The sequence below is a fragment of the Lissotriton helveticus genome, chromosome 2_1 (genome assembly GCF_964261635.1).
Source record: "Lissotriton helveticus chromosome 2_1, aLisHel1.1, whole genome shotgun sequence".
NCBI classification, from domain to species: domain Eukaryota; kingdom Metazoa; phylum Chordata; class Amphibia; order Caudata; family Salamandridae; genus Lissotriton; species Lissotriton helveticus.
In genome coordinates, this window is record NC_136059.1 from 686,824,031 (window position 1) to 686,845,830 (window position 21,800).

Consider the following 21,800-nt stretch of genomic DNA (forward strand, 5'->3'; position numbering starts at 1 on the left):
AAAACCTAGTATCTCCAGATCCTTCCTGAGAAACCATGTACCCTAGAAATGATTCTGCTGCAGTGGAAACAAGGGAAGCTAAAATGGCACACAGCACATCATTTTATAGCTCTTTTAATAGTATTTGGAGTCAAACAAAATAGTTGTCCTAATTACGCCCATGCAGTTTCAGCTGAGAATGCTCCAAGCCTTATTTTTGTAAGTGAATTTTTACAGATCCATTTTTGGAAGCAGAATTTGTCAAACAATTCTCCTCTGTGGGAAGTAAGATGTATTAATGACTGAAGTACCCAGTTGACAAGTAAAAAGACAAAAATCCACCCATTGTTTTATTTTGTTTGGTTAGCTTCAATTCTCTACACGTTAAATGTTTGCTTCCTGAAATGGAATTCGGCAGTTCCAACTTATATGTCAATAAACAGGGTTATAGAAAAAGGCTTTTGAAGATATATCTACACACGTTAGAAATGTTAAAAAGTAAAATACATCATTTATTTACTGCAGACACAACAATTCTTTACAAAGGTACCAAAAGGCAATACAGCTTTCATATTTAGCTGTGCCGGTGTAACTCTTATTCACTGCTATGAACGATATTCACTGTATATATACCATGAAACAGGGACATGCCACTTAGCAGGCATAATAATCACATATAGTTGCTCTCGAGTCTGTTGCAACTCCAGAGGCCAAACACACAGTGTCTGGCGTGCCAGCTGAACGTGAATTGTTTCGTTTGGCCTGTTAGCTGACTACACGATTAAAACTGAAAAGCAGCAAGCAGGAAAACTAAAAATCAACTAAACCTGTCTTACTGAGCTAAGGAGAGTTTAGCTCAGCATTATAAACCTGCAAAGAGTCTTCTAGGAATACAGAAAGCCGAGGTCCAATTTTCTTATTGCTTTGCAAGGTGGCGGCGAAGCAATTATGTCTTAGGAGGCAGTCATTAATATTCTTAAAGCTGGCCTATTGCAAAGCTAATGAATGAGCGAGTTTAAGTGGGCCTTCGGGGACGCGCGCGTCGACCATATAAAGTGGGTACTTACAATGCCATAACAAGTTCATTCTTAATTCAATAAAGCATGGTTTTATTTTCAAAGTGCGCAGGTTGTCACATTACTTGGCTGGCAGCCGACGCTCAGGTAACATTGGCGGCAGCCTCCGCCGCGGCTGAACCACACACCACATGCGACTCTGCCGAGGCGACCATAGTCGTTCACATTGAACTATGCTTGTTACATCATAACAAGAAAGGCACTTTATTTTAACAAATAGTGACGGGTGCTTGGTATTATCCTCAGAGGCCCAAGGCTGAAGACTCCTGGGTTAAGACGATGTCTTTTAAATGGTCCACCATGGCTTTCTCCTCCTCCTCGAGGTCCGCATCCTCCTTCATCTCCCACCTGAAAGAATTAAGGCATGAGTTAGTTTTGCTGTGAGCCTGCCCGCCTCGTCAAGAGGACACAAATCACGCTTGGAATCATTAACTTGCTCGCCTCTACATTAGGATTTAATGCCCACATTTTAAAGGCCGACGGTGCAGAACACAATGAGAACTCAGACTCGTCAATTAGAACTAAAGGTCCCAAGTCTGCATGAATGTCTTCTGGTCCCTGTAGAAGTGGAAAAGGCGCTCAGTTGCAAAGTGGGTCACCAATGAGTGAATTAAACAAGAAACAATATTACGTAAATCAGGGCCTGCTGGGCCGATTTGCAAACTGTGTACATATATGTATGTGAATGCAGTTCCCATATGAGTAATTGCACTAATACGATCAGATTTGTATTTATTTATTTGTTTTCTGATTAATGATGAGAATATTTTACCTCTCAGATGAACCCCTTCTGCCGTACTCCCACCAATTTGGAGTTTTTTCCCTTTCATTTCTAACCTGGAAACAGATTTACTCCTGCACTCCAGTGCCAGGATGCCCACACGGGAATAAGGGGTATACGTATGAAGCCTTTTTCCCGTCCGCAAACGGGGCAAATCTCGGAATCGTCCTGTTTGCAAACAGGAAAAAGCCTTTTTTGATGTATCATCCGAAAAGGCCCTTGCACAATAGTGAAGCACAAAATGTGCGATTCCTTATTCTAAGAATGCATTTAAGGAATTGCAAATTGCAATTCCTTAAATACAATTCTGGAAGCACCGAAGTTGTGCTATTTTGCCTTAGAAATCGCAAATCACCACCAACTGCATTTTAGTGTTAATTTGTGATTTCTGTGAAAAATGCACTTTTTTACATTTATCAAAGTGCCATGTGGCATGTATGTGCGCCACATGTGCATACATGCTTATTTCAGGGGTGCAAATGGGTGTCCTTTTGACATTCTTACACCCTTGAAATTGCATTCGCAATTTGCGAGTACCTAATGGGTACTCGCAAATTGCGAATGTCTTTCCAGTCATTCCTATGAGCTTTAGTGCTCTTTACAAATACACATAATATCATTTGGCAGGAGAAAGTTGCCAAGGGTTCCGTGGGTAGTAATGGGTTGTGGGGAAGTCTGAGACCAACCCTCAAACGCCACAGTTTGTAGGTGTTCAAAAAATTATGCAGTAGTAAATGCACTTCTGAGCTAAAATGCAAGTTTTGTGAATTTGAAAAGTGAATGTGCAAGTATAAGTAAAAAATGTAACCTACCTGTTAAAATGTTTTTTGTGAAACGGTTTCTACGTTTCCGCGGCAGTGCATGCAGCCAGAAGAATTAGGATTCATCTGTACTATAATACTATTGATTACTTCCCAAGAGCGTCAGCTAACAATGATTTATCAAACAACAGATATTTCCAAGCATTGATACAACATTCACATTACTCTTCATATGTGCACTACTTTATGGTCACCAAAATGCTCAGTAATGCATATTATGGTGCATATGAATTAGCAGATAGAAAACACACTGAGAAAGATTCAAAAAAGCATTTAAATCAATCAATCAATCAGGGAATTGTAAGTGCACTACTCACCCGTGAGGGTATCAAGGCACTGGGGGTGGGAGGGGGGTGGGGGTGTAATCAGCTCCATTCAGTCAAACAGCAAGGTTTTGAGTGACTTTCTTAAGAGGATCAGGGAGGGGGAGCGTGTGATGTCCATCAGGAGCTCATGCCAGGTCTTGGCCGCGCGGTAGGAGAAGGCTCTTCCTCCTGTTTTGGCTCTGCGGAGGCGCTGTGTTTCGACGAGGGCGAGATAGGTGGATCTGGGGTTTCTTTCGGTTGCGTGGAAGGAGATTCTCTCGTTGAGGTATTGGGGTCCGGTGTTGTGGAGGCATTTGTAGGAGTAGGTCAGTATCTTGAACGGGACTCTCTTCTAAATGGCGAGCCAGCACAGGTTCCTTAGGTGTTGAGTGATGTGTTCATGTCGGGGGTGCCGATGACGAGTCATGCTGCGACGTTCTGTATTGTCTGGAGCTTGTGGGGTAGAGACTTGTTGATCCCAGCATAGAGGGCATTTCTGTAGTCTAGCCTGCTGGTTATGAGTGCGTTGGTGACGGTCTTCCTTGACACAGAGGGGATCCATTTGAAGGTCTTTCGGAGGATGTAGAGAGTGTTCAAGCAGCTGGAGGCGACAACGTTGACCAGTCTGTTCATGTTAGGAGTAGGTGCAATAGTACCACAAGAGTACTCTTTAGCATACTCTTATGTGCTTTTGTGACTTCGTCCAAAAATGTCTAATTCCATGTCAGCATCGGAGGCTCAGATTATGCATGTTTTCTCCCTTTTATTTTTCTCAGCAGCTGACCACAATCAACATTAACAGTACCACAGCACTTCATTTCCCATGAGTCCTGGCAAAAAACTTTACATAGTAACAATACACATAAACTTTCACATAAAATACTCTCCTTTCTCTTTCCTCGCTGCTCAGCAGCCAGATAAGTACTTTTCCTTGACAACTGTTTATATGTGTAATGGTCATCTTTCTGGGTGTTGAGGCATTGTTCTCTGTTTATATAGTGTCTAGTAGCTCGGGTGCTGTTTGCTGTGGTGCAGACATAACATTCCATCAGATTACATTTGTGCACCGTGCTTCCCCTCAGTCCTTGGAGGTTGCACCTCTTTGCAGACTGTGACTTCGCTTTGCTGATTGGCACTCTGCGGCTTAGTCCGGTGAGAGACAAGCACCACTAGTGGATGCATGCTCGCAGGCCGCTTCTCTGCCCATCCTGCTGGATGACGTCCATGTTGGGAACAGTGGGGAAGAGCGCGCACCGTAAGGGCCCAATTCCGGGCGGCTTGACTGTGGGCTACAGGCTGAAGACCTTCACAGCATTGGTTAGGAATACTGTTAGGCAAAAGAAACAGGGAGCCTGCCCGATATATTTCATAGACGTGGGTCAACACGGGACATTGCCTTCCCTGCCTCCTCTGACCACTGGACTTTCAAACAGCTACTCTGGACAAAGGGGAGTGTGTCAGAGATTGGTTGTCTATTTTTTTCTGGTCAGTTTTAAAGATTAAAAGCAATCCTGATCAACATGGAAGAATTCCAAAGGACCACACAGAGGGAACAGCCTCTGGATGAAGAGTTTGTGGATTCTAGTGACGTGTCTCTTCAGAGGGCTGTCTCTAATGCCATGGAACATCTGGGCAGGCAAAGTATGCAGCTGGTCACTCAGCCCAGTATGAACTCCCTGCTGAGAGAAAACTTCCGGTCTTCACGGACTTTGAACCCCTGGAGGTTGCCGATCTGGGAGGAATGTCCACAGCTAATGCTGTTCCATCTTCGCCCCCACCATCAGATGCCTTCGAGAGGTTATGCCAGGCATTCCTCAAGAGGCAGGCTTGGGCACTTGAGATGGACGATGGGGTTACCCTGGTCAATGTTCCACATGAGGGCTGTACCTTTCCACAGGGGGATACCTGTGATGATGGGGACCCGGATCAGAACAAAGATTCGGGAGATGAATCTGATCCTAGTAAACCTTGGAGACTGGAAGGGGGTTCCAAACGCCCCAAGTTAATGGAGGATCCCAAGTGAGTAGATGACGGTGGAAAATCCTCACATGGGATGTTACATTTAGATGAAATTTACCGTCCGCGCTCAGCGGATTCGTCCTCAGCGCCAAGGGTGGCAGAGTATGTTGCGAGTAGGATCAGAAAACCTCTGGACAAAGAGGTGAAGGGCGGACTGGGGGTGGAGTGTCCTTGCCTGATTTTAGAGGGGAAGGTAGCCCACACCCCAGACATTGATCAGAAAATGGCCACGTTTGTGGCAAAATTTACCAAAGACCGTAAGAAGGGCACATTTCATCCTGGAGGGATGGCCAGGACAAACTCCTGTACACATTAGGCCCCTGACCAAAATCTTAGATATGCAAGAGGAGGCACAGGATACTGGCAACTTGATTGCTCCTGACTTAATGTCGGGATGGGCACAAAGTGTCCTGTGATTTTTAGAAAATTCAAATTGTGCCCTCTCAACGATGAGGTACGGTTAAGATAGATCCCAAGCTGGGGAATTGGCTACCACCGTAGCCGGTGCAGTGGTGGATAGAGGACTATCTGGGGTCCCCTTCTTTAAGGAGTTGAGTAGATTTGTTACCACTTTCTCCTTGGTTGATAAGGTGCAGAAATCCATCAAAAAGGTCTTTGTCACAAAGATTGGTGGTAGGGCTGCTAGACGCAGGAGACGCTAACCGGCCACATGTAAATTCCAACCTCCCAGAAGTTCCAGAGATAGAAAAAGTACCAGTGGCAAGACCACAGGAAATTTGGGGGTTTCTGCCCTAACAGAGGAACTGGTAAAGGAGGACGAGGAGGATTCTGTGGTGCATCCAATGTGCTGGGAGGAATTTCAAGTAAGGAGTATCCGTTCTAACCTGCCAAAGGGGGTGGCAGGCTGGCACTTTTTCTTCCGAAAAGGAGGGAGGTCACCACAGATGCTTGGGTGCTCCAGAGAGCGGCAGGTTTCCGTATAGAGTTTTACGGGACTCTGGTACAGTGACAAAAGACACAACCCATTCTTCTTTTCAGAAGAAGCGTTCTTACTGATAGATCAAGAAGTGCATGAGGGGGGGCGTGGCTAGCCGGACTGCGGAATGGCCGCCATTTGCGCGAGCTCTGCCGGCCATGGCAGATAATCCTTAATTAATCCTCTAATTTGGCGACTTCTGGCTCCAAAGTCGATGCCTGGCAATCCTGCTCACCTGGTGCATCGGGCGAATGCTTAGCGGCTCCCGGATGACGAAATCCTGAGGTGTCCGAGACTTGTTCAGCTGGCCTTGGGACATCGCCCCAGCCGCCGAGAGGCCGTGAAATTTAGCCCGTGGTCGATCGGGCCTTCAGCGACCCCGAGTGTGTTTCCCTGAGAGGTGCCCAGTCAAGCTGCAGGGTCGCTGTGGGGGAAAGTGCACTGTCCCTCGGGAGCGAGATCGGCGGGACACACTGCAGCCCGAGGTTGCCGGAAGTTGATGGGGTGAAGATCAGTGATTGCCCGCACAGTCTGGAGGCGCCATATCTACTGTTATGCTACAGACCCTTGCGAGGGGTCGGACTTGCGGAGGGGCAGTGATCCTTCTGTCGGGGGCCAAAAGTCACAGGTAGGAGGTACAGAGGTGCGGCGTTGCGCTCCTGGCTGGGTGTCGTAACTCACCCCCTCCCCCATGTGAACTCCTCTGTTGGCGCTAAGGGAAACTGCGAGGCATACTACCCCCACGGCCGAAGTGAACAGTGTGGGACAGAGGCGCTCTATTCTATTCTTAGACCGCAAGCCTCGCTAATGACCTGGGAGAACTGCAGTGCTGCGAGAATGAAGAGAACACACCTACAAACTTAGGCTGTTGGTCCCCACGTCAGCGAGATACCACCGCCGCTGCCATCTTGCCGGCCGGACAGAGGGGTGTGTGGTAAGCGCCATCTTCTTACTGCAGCCAGTGTTGGAATGCTTGTTATAGTGGTGGGGAGCGGACACTGATCCTAAGGAGCTACGTGAACGGAGCCTGCGACCCCGCCTCCCCTGGCTTTCCGGCAGTGTGCCGCCTAGATAATCCGCTTCCCGGCATTATAGTGGCACTTGAGAGGATGCAGGACGCTGGTGACAACAAAGCTGGTGGCGCCATTTTGGACTCTGCTTGAAGCCCTGGTGTCGGTCGGACCTGTGGTGGCCACGATCCGGCTACTGCTACAAAGGTGCACCGGCGGAGAGGGAGTGGACTGCGGGTCTGGAGGTGTGGCGTGGCTCTCCCCCGCTGCGGGCTGATCTAGAAGCGCTTCGGAGACTCGCTTGAGGTGCACTGCAAACAGCAAGAACGAGCGGCCCGGGCTGGGGGGATCCCCTATTGCCGCGACTGAGGGCCAAGTGGCGACGCTGGGACGGGCTCGTGCTGGGGGGGGGTGTGGAGTTGGCGGGGCCCGCCTTGGCGCGCTGAAACAAACGCCTAATATTGCCCCCCGGGCAGGCTGAAAGCTGCGACCACTACGCTCTCCTGGGGCCGCTGTCGGTGGGCGGGAGCTGGCGCTAGGGGGGCGGTCATAGCTCATGTGAACCACTGCTGCGGCAGATACCCCCCATCCTATATTACCTGTGGGACCGAGATAGTCCTCCGCTCCCGCCTGGATCGGGACATTCGGGGGGGTCGCCGCAGCCTTCTGACCCCTTGCAACAATGCTGGGCAGTTGTTGGGGTTCTTGCCTTCGGCACCACTAGACCCTTCCTGCGGTTTGGCCGGTTGGCTCGGCAGACCCAACGACCAGTATGGGAAGAAACGATGCAAAACAGGCGAAAATATCGTTAGACAACGCCCGACCTGCAAAGCCCAAGGATACATCGTCGGGGGCAGCCGGAGCGACTGGAGGCGAGGAAGCCGGGGCTCATCGGGAAGATGACCTCCGCACCTTAATGTTGGATGTGCGCTCCAGTTTACGGAACATCGATGCGAAACTAGACACGCTGACCACCCAACTGGATCAGGTCAAGTCTCAAGTATCTACGCATGAAACCAGGCTTGATGGACTAGAAAATCGACATACTGAGTGCGTAGAGTTTCAGAGAGACACGAAGGAACAACTCCTACATATGGACAAGCTACTGATGGTTATTAAGGCTAAGAACGATGATTTGGAGGCACGTTCTCGAAGGAACAACCTCCGAATCACAGGAATTCCGAAAACGACAAACATAGGGAAGATGGAAGCGTACATAACTGAACTGCTCCACAAACTTTTTGACCCAAATCTATCCCCTGTGTTTGTTGTGGAGCGGGCGCATAGGGCACTGGGCCCGAAGCCGCCGGTGGATGGCACACCGAGACCTATTCTAGCGAAGTTGCTCAACTACCAAGATAGGGACCTCATTCTGAAACTAGCACGGGAAAAAGGTCTGATCTCTCATAAAGGAAATACTGTATCCTTCTACCCCGATTTCACACCTACGGTGCAAGCTGCGAGGAGAGAGTTTCTACCTGCTAAGTGGCTGTTACTACAAGCACAGGTGCCCTATGCGCTCCTATACCCCGCCAAGCTCAAGGTCACGCATGAAGGGTCGGCACATTTCTTCACAGATGCCAAGTCTGCCCTTAAGTTTGCTAATCACATATGCGGCACTAAGAAGAAAACTCCACGTGCACTGCAAGGTCAAGAAGACGATCAGCTAAGTGACAATGATTGAAATGTTGTTGTGCTGTTGCTACAATTCTGGGGGGGTTGTTCCGAGGTGGTCGGGAGGGAAATGGTGACAATGTATGCCTCAGAGGGAGAAACTGTGCTCATTGATTATACATGCTGGGACACTTGTAGGGGTTTGTTGGCAGCCTGGAGGTAGGGGCTGGGTGAAATGCTGTGTCAATTGAGAGGTTGATGGGCGCTGACCGGAGCTAATGGGTCTGCCAGATTCCATTCCATGGCCACCCTGTGCAAACAGGGGTGTACGTCTGGGGACCCTCGCTCACCTGGGGTTTGTCCCAATGTTTCGTTGTTATCACGCACTGCGTGACTATGGGGGGGATAGCACACAACCTGATTGGGGGGTTGGAGTGAGAAGGGGGGGTTAGTTGGGGGTTTGTTATGGCACAGGTCGCTGCATCTTAGGGTATGGTCCTGACTGCATAATCAGACGTCTGAACGTCCCCGTAGGGGTTCACGAAAGCTGATGATACTGAACCCATGGGTGCGACTAGAGAGGTGATTAGGATCCTCACATGGAACATTAGGGGAGTGAGTGATGGCAGAAAGGCAAAGGTAGATGCATGCTTACCTTCAGAGACACAAGATAGATGTTTGCCTACTGCAGGAAACCCATCTCAATTCGAAACCGTCGGCAAGATTGAGGCACGGTAGGTGGGGGAGGTCTATTCAGCAATCTATTCCAACTATGCAAGGGGGGTTGCCATTTTTATATGCCGGGGGCTGGACTGGTAAGAATTTCACATACATGTAGACCCAGAGGGGCGGTATATAGCAGAGCAAGGAAAGCTGTGTGGTACACCTGTAGTGTTAATCAATGTATATGGCCCGAATGTAGACACACCAGATTTTTTCCGGGAGGTCTGGGCTCGCGTTGATGCGGCAAGTTGCTCCACAATTGTTTGGGGAGGTGACTTTAATGTGGTACTAGATGACTCGCTTGATCGCCAGGGGGCCTCCAGACAGCTACATCCCCATGCCAACCTTGCACTACGGGATATCATGCTGGAAGGGAATCTTATTGATATCTGGAGAACACGCCACCCGGGTACTTGAGAAGGTACATGCATTTCCAGTCAACACGTGGCCTGGTCCAGATTGGACTTCTGGTTGACGTCCCCTGACATTGTCACTTGGACCACGGAAGTCGGGCACCTTGCCAGACCCTGTCGAATCATGCCCCGTGCCCCAAGCGCGATCCAACGGGCGTTTAGCTGGCGGCTTCCCCCGCATGCCCTGATGGATGACTCATTTAAAGGGGAGATTCGATCTGATATCATTGAATACTTCACTCTAAACACTGGCTCGTTTCTACAGATTCGGCGCTCTGGGAGGCGTTTAAGGCAGTGATTCGTGGGAAGTGCATAGCGAGACAGGCGGGTGTGTTAAAAGCAATCAGAGGCACTTTGGGCGTATTGGAGGGGCGAATAAAAGAGCTCGAGAGTACTTTTTGCATTGCCACTAGCGCAGAGACTGCAGCCGAAATCAAAGGGAAATTATTCGAATTTGCGGAGGAGGCGCAACGCAAGCTTAAATTCTTAGGCAAGCAGGCGGAAGCCAGAAGATATGGGGAGGGTGACAGGCCGAGCCGTACGCTGGCGGGACTCATTCGGAAAGCGAGGACTACCCCCTTTGTTCACATGATCCGTAATTCTGATGGCGATGCAGTTACAGGACAGGAGGCGATATTGCGAGAATTTACGCACTTCTATTCTACCCTGTACACTGCCACACAACCGAGGCTCCGGAACACTTAGAAGACTTCCTTGAATCCATAGCACTGGTGTGGTTCAATGACACCCATCGTAAATATATGGATCTTCCAGTGACAGTGGAAGATATCAGACAAGTGATCAATGGCCTACCCCTAAGCAAAGCCCCTGGGCCCGATGGCCTGACGACGGCATTTACAAAGCCTACTCTGAGGAGCTGGCACCACGACTGCACGCTGTGTATGCGGAATCACTTGAGACGGGTGTACTACCGGCGTCCATGCAGGAGGCCTTAATAACGACATTGCTTAAGCCGGACAAAGACGAACACTCACTTGACTCTTATAGGCCATTGTCCTTAATAAATGTCGACGTCAAGATATATGCTAAGCTTGCGGCTGAACGCCTCCAGCCCCTTCTCCCGATAGTGGCGCTCCCAGACCAATCGGGATTCATACCCGGTCGGTCTACGTCCCATAACCTCAGGACGTTGTTCTCAGTGTTACATTACCTCCATCCCTCGGTACACACCACAGCCGTTTTTTTTTGGCGCCACAAAGGCGTTTGACTTACTTGAATGGCCATACATGTTCCGGATCATGGAACGCATGGGCTTCAGCCCGTTATTTATAGCCCAAGTCCGGCTCCTCTACACAAGCCCAACGACGCGGGTGCGGGTGAACGGCATGATCTCGGAACCATTCGCGGTGACCCGGGGCACTAGACAAGGTTGCCCGCTCTTTCCCCTTCTTTTCGCTATTGCGATGGAACCACTCGCGGCGAGAATAAGGCAACATCACACGGCTAGGGGGATTGGGTTTAGTTCCCGCAGCTTGTTGATATCCATATATGCGGATGATGTCACCCTTTACGTCTTGGACCCCTCAGCTAACTTAGATCCCTTGCTGAGAGAATTTGTAAAATTCGGCGGGTTGTCGGGTATAACAATAAATTGGGCCAAATCTGTGATTTTCCCCTTGACGGACGGTACCCCTGAGGTGCGATCGGAGTTTCCTCTGCGTTGGTCGGCTGACGAGGTCATGTACCTGGGAATTTGGCTTAGCCGTAATCTCCAGGACATCTAGACTTCGAACTTTGGTCGCGCGGTGGATTAGTTTCAAAGTAAGGTGGCGATATGGTCTAAACTGCCTCTGTCCATCGCAGGGAAGGTGGCCTTAGCCAAAATGGTGATCCTGCCAAAAGTTCTTTATTTATTTGCGAATATTCCAGTTCCGCTGACCAAGCACTTTTTTCAGTGCCTTCGATCCCACTTGCTTACTCTGGTATGGGCGGGTGGGCAGGTTCGAGTCTCTTGGGCTTTGCTGACCCTGCCATTGCGCCAGGGCGGGCTGGGCGCTCCTGATATGCATTTATATGCATTATGCGCACAGGCTCAATTTCTGCATTTCTGGACGTATCCCACACCATTCCAACCACATGTGGCGGTCGAACAAGACTCACTGGCACCTGTGCCCCTAGCGGTTGCTCTTTATCAGAGGAGCCCTCGCCCCACAGCGGATGTCGACTCCGCCAATACATTACGTTGGGCGTGGCGCGAGTTACAGAAACGAGCACAACTCCCACTCCTTTACGCGCCTGCCATACCCGATGTTGGCCTGCTTGGAGAGCGGTGGAGGACAGGTGATACTGGGCGGAACCCAGATACGTACCTTCGCTGATCTATATCCAGAAGGAGTGTTCCGAAGCCCACAGGCGGAGGTGGAGGGGACGGCAATTCAATTTAGGGAGGTCTTTGCTTACCATCAAATAAAAGCGGCATGTAAGTCCCTCTGGGAGGGATTCCCAGACGCCCCCCCTACGTTAAATGCCCTTCAGAATATACTGGCCCGTGCCTCCCCAGAGAAACTGGTGACAAGACTGTACACTGAGATGCAAGAACAAGCTCCGATTGTGCGACCTAAATCTATGATACTATGGAATGAGGAGCTCGACCCTCCTTTAACCGAAGACCAGTGGGCTTTTTGCTTCTGGAGCTTTCCCCGAATTACAAGTTGCGTCTTATACATTTCCAATTTCTGCATCGGTACTATCGTACTCCGATTAGTCTTTATCGCATGCACTTGCGCAACAACGCTAGACGTTGGAGATGTGGAAGTGACGGTGCTACCTTTTTACATATGGCCTGGAGCTGTCCTAGTCTCACCGGATACTGGCAAGAAATATTCGAGGCAGTGAACCAAATAGTATGCAGGTCAGATAACCCATCCCCACACTTGGGTCTGTTGGGTATGGTGGCGGATACTATTCCCCAGAGTAGAAAACGACATGCTTTACTACTGCTGTACGCCAGGCGACAGATAGCTATTAGGTGGGGACGTAAGAGGCTACCTACATTCAGCTCTTGGTTAACAGATGTTACTTACGGACATACTCAGTTAGGCATATACTGGGAGCTGATGCCTGCTGCATCTAGGCCCCGAGATATCTGGGAACCGTTTCTCCAGTGGGCCAGAGCCAGGTCGGCCTCCCCTCCTCCAGAGGGGGTGGGACTTGCTACAGATGAATAGGGCAGGAAAACCGGCCTATGTTAACTTTAACTGGCAGCCCCCAGTAGTTACACCACAGATGTGGTTTGCCCCCTCACCCCCTTCACCTCTCCCTCCCCCCTTTCCACCCTCCTCCCTTGGCCTCACCTATGTTTCACGGGTGTCAATTCGAGGTATCTATAAGCCTGATGTCCTCACGGGGTTTGCTCCCCTCCACTAGATCGCACTTTGGTCAGTTATCTGTACCAACTGATGTAGAATTAGAAACTGTTCGGACGAAATGTATGAATTGGATGGATGCCTCTGTCTGAGATGTAGGACATTACATCCAATTCTGTTAACTCACACTGCAGCGACCTAAGCTGATCTGGTTTTGTTGTTCCAGTTTGGTTGGGTTTATTTTATTTATAAGAGTATACACTACCTTACATACGCCTGCTTGGGCACGAATAAATTGAACTGTAACTGCATAGCCTAATTTTTCACAGCTCGAGATGATATACTGATAAGTACATATAAACGCGGCCGGCCCAAAGTGGTTGTAGGCGGCATGCTGTGTTACCCTGAAATATTTTCGCAAATGATCACTAACGGTTCATTTTCATTACTAAGGAGCTGCCGGCCATTGCTTGGTTGTAGGCGAGAAGCTGTGTAATTCAAAGTCAAATATTAATAAAGGTATTGAAAACTCAAAAAAAAGAAGTGCATGACATGCTAGTACGAGTGGCGATCATCCTGACCCTTCTTAATCCCAGAGATTTCCTCAGTAACCTATTTTTGGTTAAGAAAAAGCATGAAAGATTCAGGCCAGTGATCAATCAGAGAGGTTTCAACGAATGGTTGGTGTATCACCATTCCACAATGGAGGGGATATACCTTGTGCGGGATGTGTTGTTACCAAACGACTGGATGGTAAGCTGGATTTAATAGTTGCCTACTTCACCATTCCCATATTCGCTCCCCACTGATGCTTTCTGGAATTTCAGTGGCGACATTAGGTATACAAGTTCATAGCACTGCCATTCGGACTTTCCTCTGTTCTCTGGTGTTTTACCAAAGCGCTAAAACCGGTGGTGGAACTCTTGCGCTCCAAGCGGTCAGACAAATTGTCTATCTGGACGATATTCTTATCATGGCACAGGATCTGGGTCGTCGCAACCTGGCTCTGACTCAGTCTCTCTTTCAGGAGCTGGAGTTCATTATCAACATGCAGAAGTCAGTGTATGTTCCTGTACAGAAAATACTTTTTCTAGGGTTTGTCACAGATTCAGTTCAGCAAACCATGCAGCTGTGACAGAGAAAGGTAACTAATTCGCAAAGTACTACAGAAGTCTCTGGCCTGGGAGAAAATCTCTCTGATATACTTGGCCAGGTTAGTGGGACTGTTGGCCTCATCGATTCAGGTGATTTTCCTGGACCACTCTGCTATGGAGCACTGCAATGTCTGAAGCCAGTCCATCTGCGCAAAGGTTTAACATATGCCGCAGAGATCGCACTCTCTTAGGAGATCAGAGAGGAGCTGCAATGCAATGGTAGCTCAAGCACATGCAGGCATGCAATGGCAGGGCAATTTTTGGTTCCACGTTGGACCTCGTAATTAGATTAGGATGTGAGCAGAGTGGACTTGGTTGCCCATTGAAGAGACATAACCACTGGAGGTCAGTGGCTGAAACAAGAGAGCCAGTTGCATAACAACTATCTGGAACTTCTAGAAGGCTCCTTTACTGTGATATGTCTCACAAAGGTGAAAGCTTCTTGTGCTATTCTGCAGAAATTTAACAATGTATCAGCAGTCTGATACAGAAACCGCCTAGGCGGAACACAGTCAAAAGCACTGGCAGACATGATCAGGGGCTTCTGACAATTTTGTCTTTTTTGCTTCTGAGGGAGGCTGGATTCAATTGTGGACTGGAATTCCAGATACCTAAGGGATTTCAGCTCATGGAAACTGGGTCATTTGGTGTCCAACAATCTCAACAGGAGTGGGGCTTATGCACAGTAGACCTTTCTGTCTCCAAACTGGGGGCTCAATTCCCAAGGTTCTCCCGCTGGAGGCAAGACCTAATGGCAAAAGCGACAGATGCGTTTCTCTAAGACTGGAATTGGGTACAAGGGTTTTTGATGATAGCCAGCCTGACAACCCAGGTCAGGAAGCAGCAGGTCACATTTGTCTTAGTGCCACTACTATGGAGATTGCAAGCATGGTTTGCAGCTCTTCTGGAACTTTTTCAGGAATTTTCCAATCCTACTTCTCTAGAGTCCCCACAAGCTTTCAGAGTGTTCTTCCTTGCTCATCAGGAAGGTTTGTCAAATAACAACGGGGATTGCCCTAATCCTCCTACTACATCTGGGCCAACAAAGGTTTGGGCTGACTCCAGATCCAGACGATATGGTTCAGCTTGCGCCGACGGTCCGAATGGTGAGTGTGATGGAATCTCGATCCCAAGGGGGCAGAGACAGTCCACAATCTTAATTTTCTGTCAGAATTGTCAGAGGGGGGCATGGCTTAACCCATGGTTAACAAATTCACATCGGCTATTTTGCCAAGCTATGTGCCTCTTAACGGCATTTCAGTGTGAGAGTACCCCTTAGTATGTAAACCTTTAAAAGGAATTCACTTTTCAATCCCTCCAGAGCCACGATACTCACAGCTTTGGGACATGAATGTGGTTAAAAGCACCTTGACTGATTAAGCGGATAACAGTTTCTTATCCAGGAAGCAAATATCAGGTAAGATGAATATGTTTTGAAGCTTGATATCTTGCAAGAGAGTATCAGATGTGCGAGCTTGGGACATTTAATCCCGCGTGTTCTCTCCGGAAGGGCTCGCTTTCAGAGTCTGTAGGCATACCAAATCACATACCCGATGGTCCATTATCCGGCCTTCCCACATAACCCAAAGATTTGTGGGGTGAGATGGGAGTATTAGGCGGTTATAGAAGAACGAAGACCTCCTGGTACCAAACAATTGTTAATAGAAATGTAGTAGCCTTATAAACCCATCCCCTCTCCCACAATAGCTAGATGGGTACGGTGGAATATGTCGGAAGCAGTCAAGTTTTGAAACCCACTCTGTTGGTGGGGCAATGGTATCCAAAGCATTTTTTATGCTGACTGGTTGTCGCACTCCATATTTAGGAAATGTGATTTCAAATAGCATCTTTGGTTGTCACTAAGGTTTGAACTTGCAAAATCTAAGCCTCCGGTCCTGATATAGAATATATATTTTCCTAGCTATTGTGAAGGAAAGTTTATATTCTATTAAGGACTCGGAAGTGAGGAATATCCCATCCTAAATGGTATGCTACAGGATGAGGCCCACGCAGTGGATACAGTGTATCTCCTTTTGCTAAAAGTACTGTGATTTAGATATTTCGATCATTTAAATTAGTTGATGAGCTGTTGACTGCATACAAGCTCTTCGTATGGTTATTTTCTATGCTATAATTTTGAGTCTGCTGGATATTTACCTCAAGATATTTGCTTTTCTTAAAATATTTTCTTTTTTTCATGATCAGAACAAAAACAAGAGTACTGATGGACAGGAAGGGGAGCACACTGCTGACCTCCCAGCACAGTTCAGTTCGCCCCTTAGCATTATGGTAAATGCAGTTTGTAGTGCACGCTTACTTGGCATTTTGCTGGAGTGTTCCACCAAAGTTGGTGCAGATTAGTGCTGTCTTCTCTAGACACATGTGTTTCTGGATTTTATCCGTCATAAGTAGAGATCAAAAAACAATTTTCTTCTGGGGTTGCTAAACAGGCTGCCACAATTCTTACAGGTCTCAGTACCTCTCACAGGCGCACAGGTGCATCTTCACTAGCTCGTCAGCTCAATGGCTCAAGGGAGCCTTTTTAAACAGGAAGGGGTGGGAGCACACTGCCGACCTCCCAGCACAGTTTGCCCCTTAGCATTATGGTAAATGCAGTTTGTAGTGCACACTTAGTTGGTATTTTGCAGGAGTGTTCCACCAAAGTTGGTGCAGATTAGTAATGTCATCTCTAGACATGTGTTTCTGGATTTTATCCGTCATAAGTAGAGATCAAAAAACGATTTTCTTCTGGGGTTGCTGAGCAGGATGCCACAATTCTTACAGGTCTCAGTACCTCTCACAGGCACACAGGTGCATCTCCACTAGCTCGTCAGCTCAAGGGAGCCTTTTTTATTTAAATCTGTTTTTATTTTAAAAGAGAAACCAGGGGGAGGGTCTATCTGTACACAGCTTGTCGCCTACAACCCTTTACAGGGCCAGCCGCGTAGTTTAAGATAGGCATATAAAGTGCAGGTGTTGATTATCCAGGCAGATATTACTCAGCAAGTCGCCTACATCCCTTGATGGGCCGGCCCCTATGACAAGAGGCACTGCGTAGAATTTCAATGCGAAGAGGCCTCTAGGCAAAGACAGCATGGAGACCCAAATTCAACTTGGATAGGAAAGAAAAGGGATAAACTATAGGAAAGAGAGAAAAGAGGTAGTTGGTAGGGGGGCATGTAGAATATTAAGTGAAGAAGAGCTATTACAAGAGGGTCCGAGACAAGGGAGCCTTTTTAAACAGGAAGGGGTGGGAGCACACAGCTGACCTCCCAGCACAGGTTGGCCTTTTAGCATTATGGTAAATGCAATTTGTAGTGCACGCCTAATTGGTATTTTGCTGGAGTGTTCCACCAAAGTTGGTGCAAATTAGTGCTGTCATCTCTAGACACATGTGTTTCTGGATTTTATCCGTCATAAGTAGAGATCAAAAATCGATTTTCTTCTGGGGTTGCTGAGAAGGCTACCACAATTCTTACAGGTCTCAGTACCTCTCACAGGCACGCAGGTGCATCTCCACTAGCTCATCAGCTTTATGGCTCAAGGGAGCCTTTTTAGACTGGAAGCGGTGGGAGCACACAGCTGACCTCCCAGCACAGTTCGCCCCTTAGCATTATGGTAAATGCAGTTTGTAGTGCACGCTTACTTGGTATTTTGCTGCAGTGTTCCACCAAAGTACCATACTGGGAAAAGGTCCTACTTGTATGGTTGCGTGTATGTTTAACATAAATTTGATTGCACAGCAAAAAACAATAAACCTTTTCAAGTAGGGTTATATGAAAGTACTAAGAAAAGTTGAATTGCCCTTTATGGGCAGCACAACTGCTGAAACAACTCGACCTAGTAGATGCCTGGGAACATTATATCCTAAGAGCATCACACTATTCTTTAAACCTTGTCCTAAATACTACATGATTAAATTTGGCAATGTAGGAGTCGGAGGCTATTTTAATCACCCAGACTCCCTGCCTTCACTCACTTCAACTATCTAAAAAAGCTCCGCTTACAAATGCGTTGAGCCTGCCCATTCACATTCTGTGTTTGGATGAGGGTACGATGATGAAGCAAGATACGGGTGGTACCTTGGGTGAGGACCCTATATAAATATATACATAGACATACTGGTTAACAGATAGATAGTCCTAATCATCCAGCTTACATATATGAGAAATTGTGAAGGGAGCACCGATTTACTTGGGTGCATTTCGGTCACCAACAGACACGCACTCCATTGAAACTGGGTTCCCCTCTCGTTTTGTTTATTGAGTACATAGAAACTGGAAAGCTGAGGGAACACCCACCTAATGACTTCTCACTCCTCCCTAGTTTATAGAATTGGCAATTAAATGCCATCTCTTACAGGGATGAGAAGCAACTTTGACCAATTAACTTGCAAGTCAGAGGCCATACAATTCTGACATGTTAAACATTTAGGAACCCGTGTCTTGGGGGTGACCCACAAGTAGAAGTATGTTGTCTGTGTAAAGTACAATGCTGTCCTCCTGGTCATTTTCCAATATAAATCCCCACTCCTGAGATTCACATCTGATCAATGTCCTAAGGCGTTCCACCGACAGAACAAAAACAAGTGGAGACCAGGTGCAGCTTTGCCTGGTTCCTCGTCAAAATGGAAAAGAGGTTGATAGGGTGCCATTTACTTTTATCTAAGCTTGAGGTTGGGAATGTAGAACTTAAACAAAGGATAGGAAACGGGGACAGAAACCCATGTTTTGTTATGCAGAGTTGTAGAGCACATTATCCTGGCGCTGAGCAGGTGTAAGTCTAGCCACACCTAGGGCCTAGTGGGACTACTTGAAAAGGCACGTCTTCAGCTTCTTGAGGATTTTTTTAAAAGTGAGGAAGAGACTCTTGTGTGTAGCGGTAGGTCGTGCCATGCTTTAGGAGCAATGTAGCAGGCTCGACAGCCAAATCTGGTTTTCCGTATGCGTGGGACGTGTACAAATTGAAGTCTTGATAAGCAGAGTTATCTAGAAGGTTTGTGAATGCAGATGTTATTGTTGAGGTATGCTGGGCCAGTGTTATATAGTGCTATGATAGAGTGGCTGAGGAGTCTGAACTGTGCTCGTTTGAGGACTGGGAGCTAGTGGAGCACCTTCAGTTGTGGTGTGATGGGAGGGTGGCATGGGATGTTGAAGGAGATTCTGTTTGCTGAGTTCTGAATGGTCTGCAGCCTCTTGGAGAGTGTTTTGTTGATCCCGGCATCTTTCTCAGCATGTTCAGGGCATGGAGGCATGCGGCTGTGATGACATTGACTTCGGCAATAATGTTGAGTTTGTTGTCGATGATGACCCCGAGGTTCTTGGCATGAGTGGTTGGGTTGGGTGTCGGACCTAGCTATGTTGGCCACTAGGTGGAATCCCAATGCGATATGCTCTTCCCAAAGATCACAATTTTGGTCTTGTCGGTATTCAGCTTTAGGCAGTTGGTCTTCATCCAGTGGGCAATTTTAGTCATACAGGCACTGAACTTCATACGGGTCCTGGGCGACTTGTCCATGAGGGAGAGATGAGTTATGTATCATCGGCATAGGAGTGGATGCTGAAGTCATGAGAGTGGAGGATGCTGGCTAGAGGGATCATGTATGCACTGACGAGGGTTGTACTTAGGAAGGATCCTTGCGGAAATCCTCAAATGAGGTGTGGGCTTCCTAGGTTTATGGCGCCAGGCTGATTCACTGAGTTCTTCTAGTCAGTAATGAGCAGATCCATCAGACAGTGTGTCCTTGGATTCTGATGTCATTTAGGCATTGGATACAGATGGGGTGGGAGACTGTGCCAGATGCTTTGAAGAGGTCCAGGAGGATGAAGTCTGCAGTGGCTCCTCCATCCAGAGTCATACAGATATCATATGTGGTGGCGAGAAGGGCAGTTTCCATGCTGTGGTTGGGTCTGAAACCAGACTGAGTGGCATATATACAAAAGAACAGAGGCAATTATAAAGAGGATTCTAACAGTTAACACAATTGGTATTGCTTTTGAAAACATAAATACGATGAGAGAGGTCTTTGTTCCTTATGTGGTCTTGTACTTCTTTTACTCATTCCTTATCAACAGACATGAACATTTCTGCAAAGCCAACACATTTCGCCCACAATTCGGGCTTCTTCAGGGCATAGTAGGACTGGCTAGTTTTTGCAAGTGACAGGCATCTTCTGCTGTGTAATGTTCTGCATTGATCTGGTCCAAATCTTAATTCATCACACAAATTGCGTGTATATGCTCCAATCGGTTATTCTTTTGTATATATTTATATTGGCTAATGAAAGGCTAATGATGGCGGCTAGCCTTTAGAGGTGGGCATTTGTCGAGGATTAAGTGACTTACCTGTGATTTAAAACATTTAACACACGTAGTGGTGCGGCAACAAGTGTCCCTTGCTGCCATTGCCTGTTTAGTCTTCCAGACTGAGTGGTGTTGAGGAGTTGTTGGTTGCTGAGGTATTCGGTGTGTTGTCTGTGGATGATTTTCTCAAATACTTTGGCTGAGAATAGTAGCAGGGAGATCGTCTATAGTTGGTGAGTGTTGAAAAATCGCAGAGTTTCTTCAGCAAAGGGAGGACAGTTTCATGTTTCCAAGCATTTGGAAAGGTTGCAGAAGAGGAGGTGGCATTCATAATGTGTGTGAGCATGCAGTCCTCTGGATCAGACGTCCAATGGGGTTTCTGAGTGGATGGACTTCATGCTGGCGACGGTTTCTTATGGGGAGATGACAGGAAATGTAGATAGACTTGGTTATCGAAGGCGGTAGTAAGGTCTGTCGAGTCTGGTTGCAGGTTGAAAATGCTGCCAATGGCAGTGATTTAGTTGCTGGTGAATTAAGAAAGATGATACAGAAGGTTCTTGACTCAGAGGTACTTCCTTTTTCATATTAGGCATATCTGATGGTGGGGTGATGTATTTATCCATTTTTGTCTGCACCAGAGCGGGCTGGGTCAATTGCTCTCCAATATGGCAAGAACCTAGACTAAGAGCATCCTGGCAATGGTTACGGCACCTTGTTGGGCCTGCTGATCCGCCGGTAGTAGGGGTTAGTTGCAGGAAGGGCATGTCAAAGGCGTTAGAGGGGGAGATCAGGTCCCCTTCCCTCAGACTGCAGGTAGAACTTGACTGCGAGACATGGCAGAGTTCATAGATGGCTTCCCAGGAGGTGTTACTCCACATAATTCTCCAGGGGGCAAGACCATGACAGCTAGTAGTCAATTAAGGTATATGGGTAAGGACCTAGATGGCACATCACAAACTCAAAAGTGGGTCAGGACAGTAACCAATGTCAATTCTGTCCCATGGTTTAAGCAACAGACTTTTTGCCCGGGATAAAGAATTTTAAAATTCTCAAGATAATTTGAGAACTAGCTGGTAACTAGCTTCTCTAGCAGCTTGGCCAGAGCAGCAAGAAAAATGATAGTACAATCACGTGGCCCGAAATTGGCTCTCACATCAATTTTCCATGGGTCTATTACCACTCCAGAAGTTAGGAGTTAATTTTATTTGCAACACATGGATCCGTCTGCTGTGGAGTAATCACTGTACAAGGCTTCTAGGCGCTCTTTCAAAATTCAAATTAAGAACTTACTTTGCTGAAGTGAGGCTATATATTACCCTACCCCCCTCCTTAAAAGTCGG

At 47.6% G+C, this 21,800-nt stretch overlaps 1 protein-coding gene across 3 annotated transcripts in view; it reads right to left on the reverse strand.

The window, feature by feature from the left end:
- Positions 1-306: 306 nt before the first annotated feature.
- KIAA0825 (KIAA0825 ortholog) overlaps positions 307-21,800 on the reverse strand; it is a 2,250,404-nt gene continuing 2,228,910 nt past the window's right edge. For all 3 annotated transcript variants that reach the window (XM_078675385.1, XM_078675384.1, XM_078675383.1), the window contains one exon: positions 307-1,403. In XM_078675385.1, the coding sequence (XP_078531511.1) occupies positions 1,260-1,403 (144 nt within the window). In that variant the 3' untranslated portion in view covers positions 307-1,259. The remainder of the gene's footprint in view (positions 1,404-21,800) is intronic.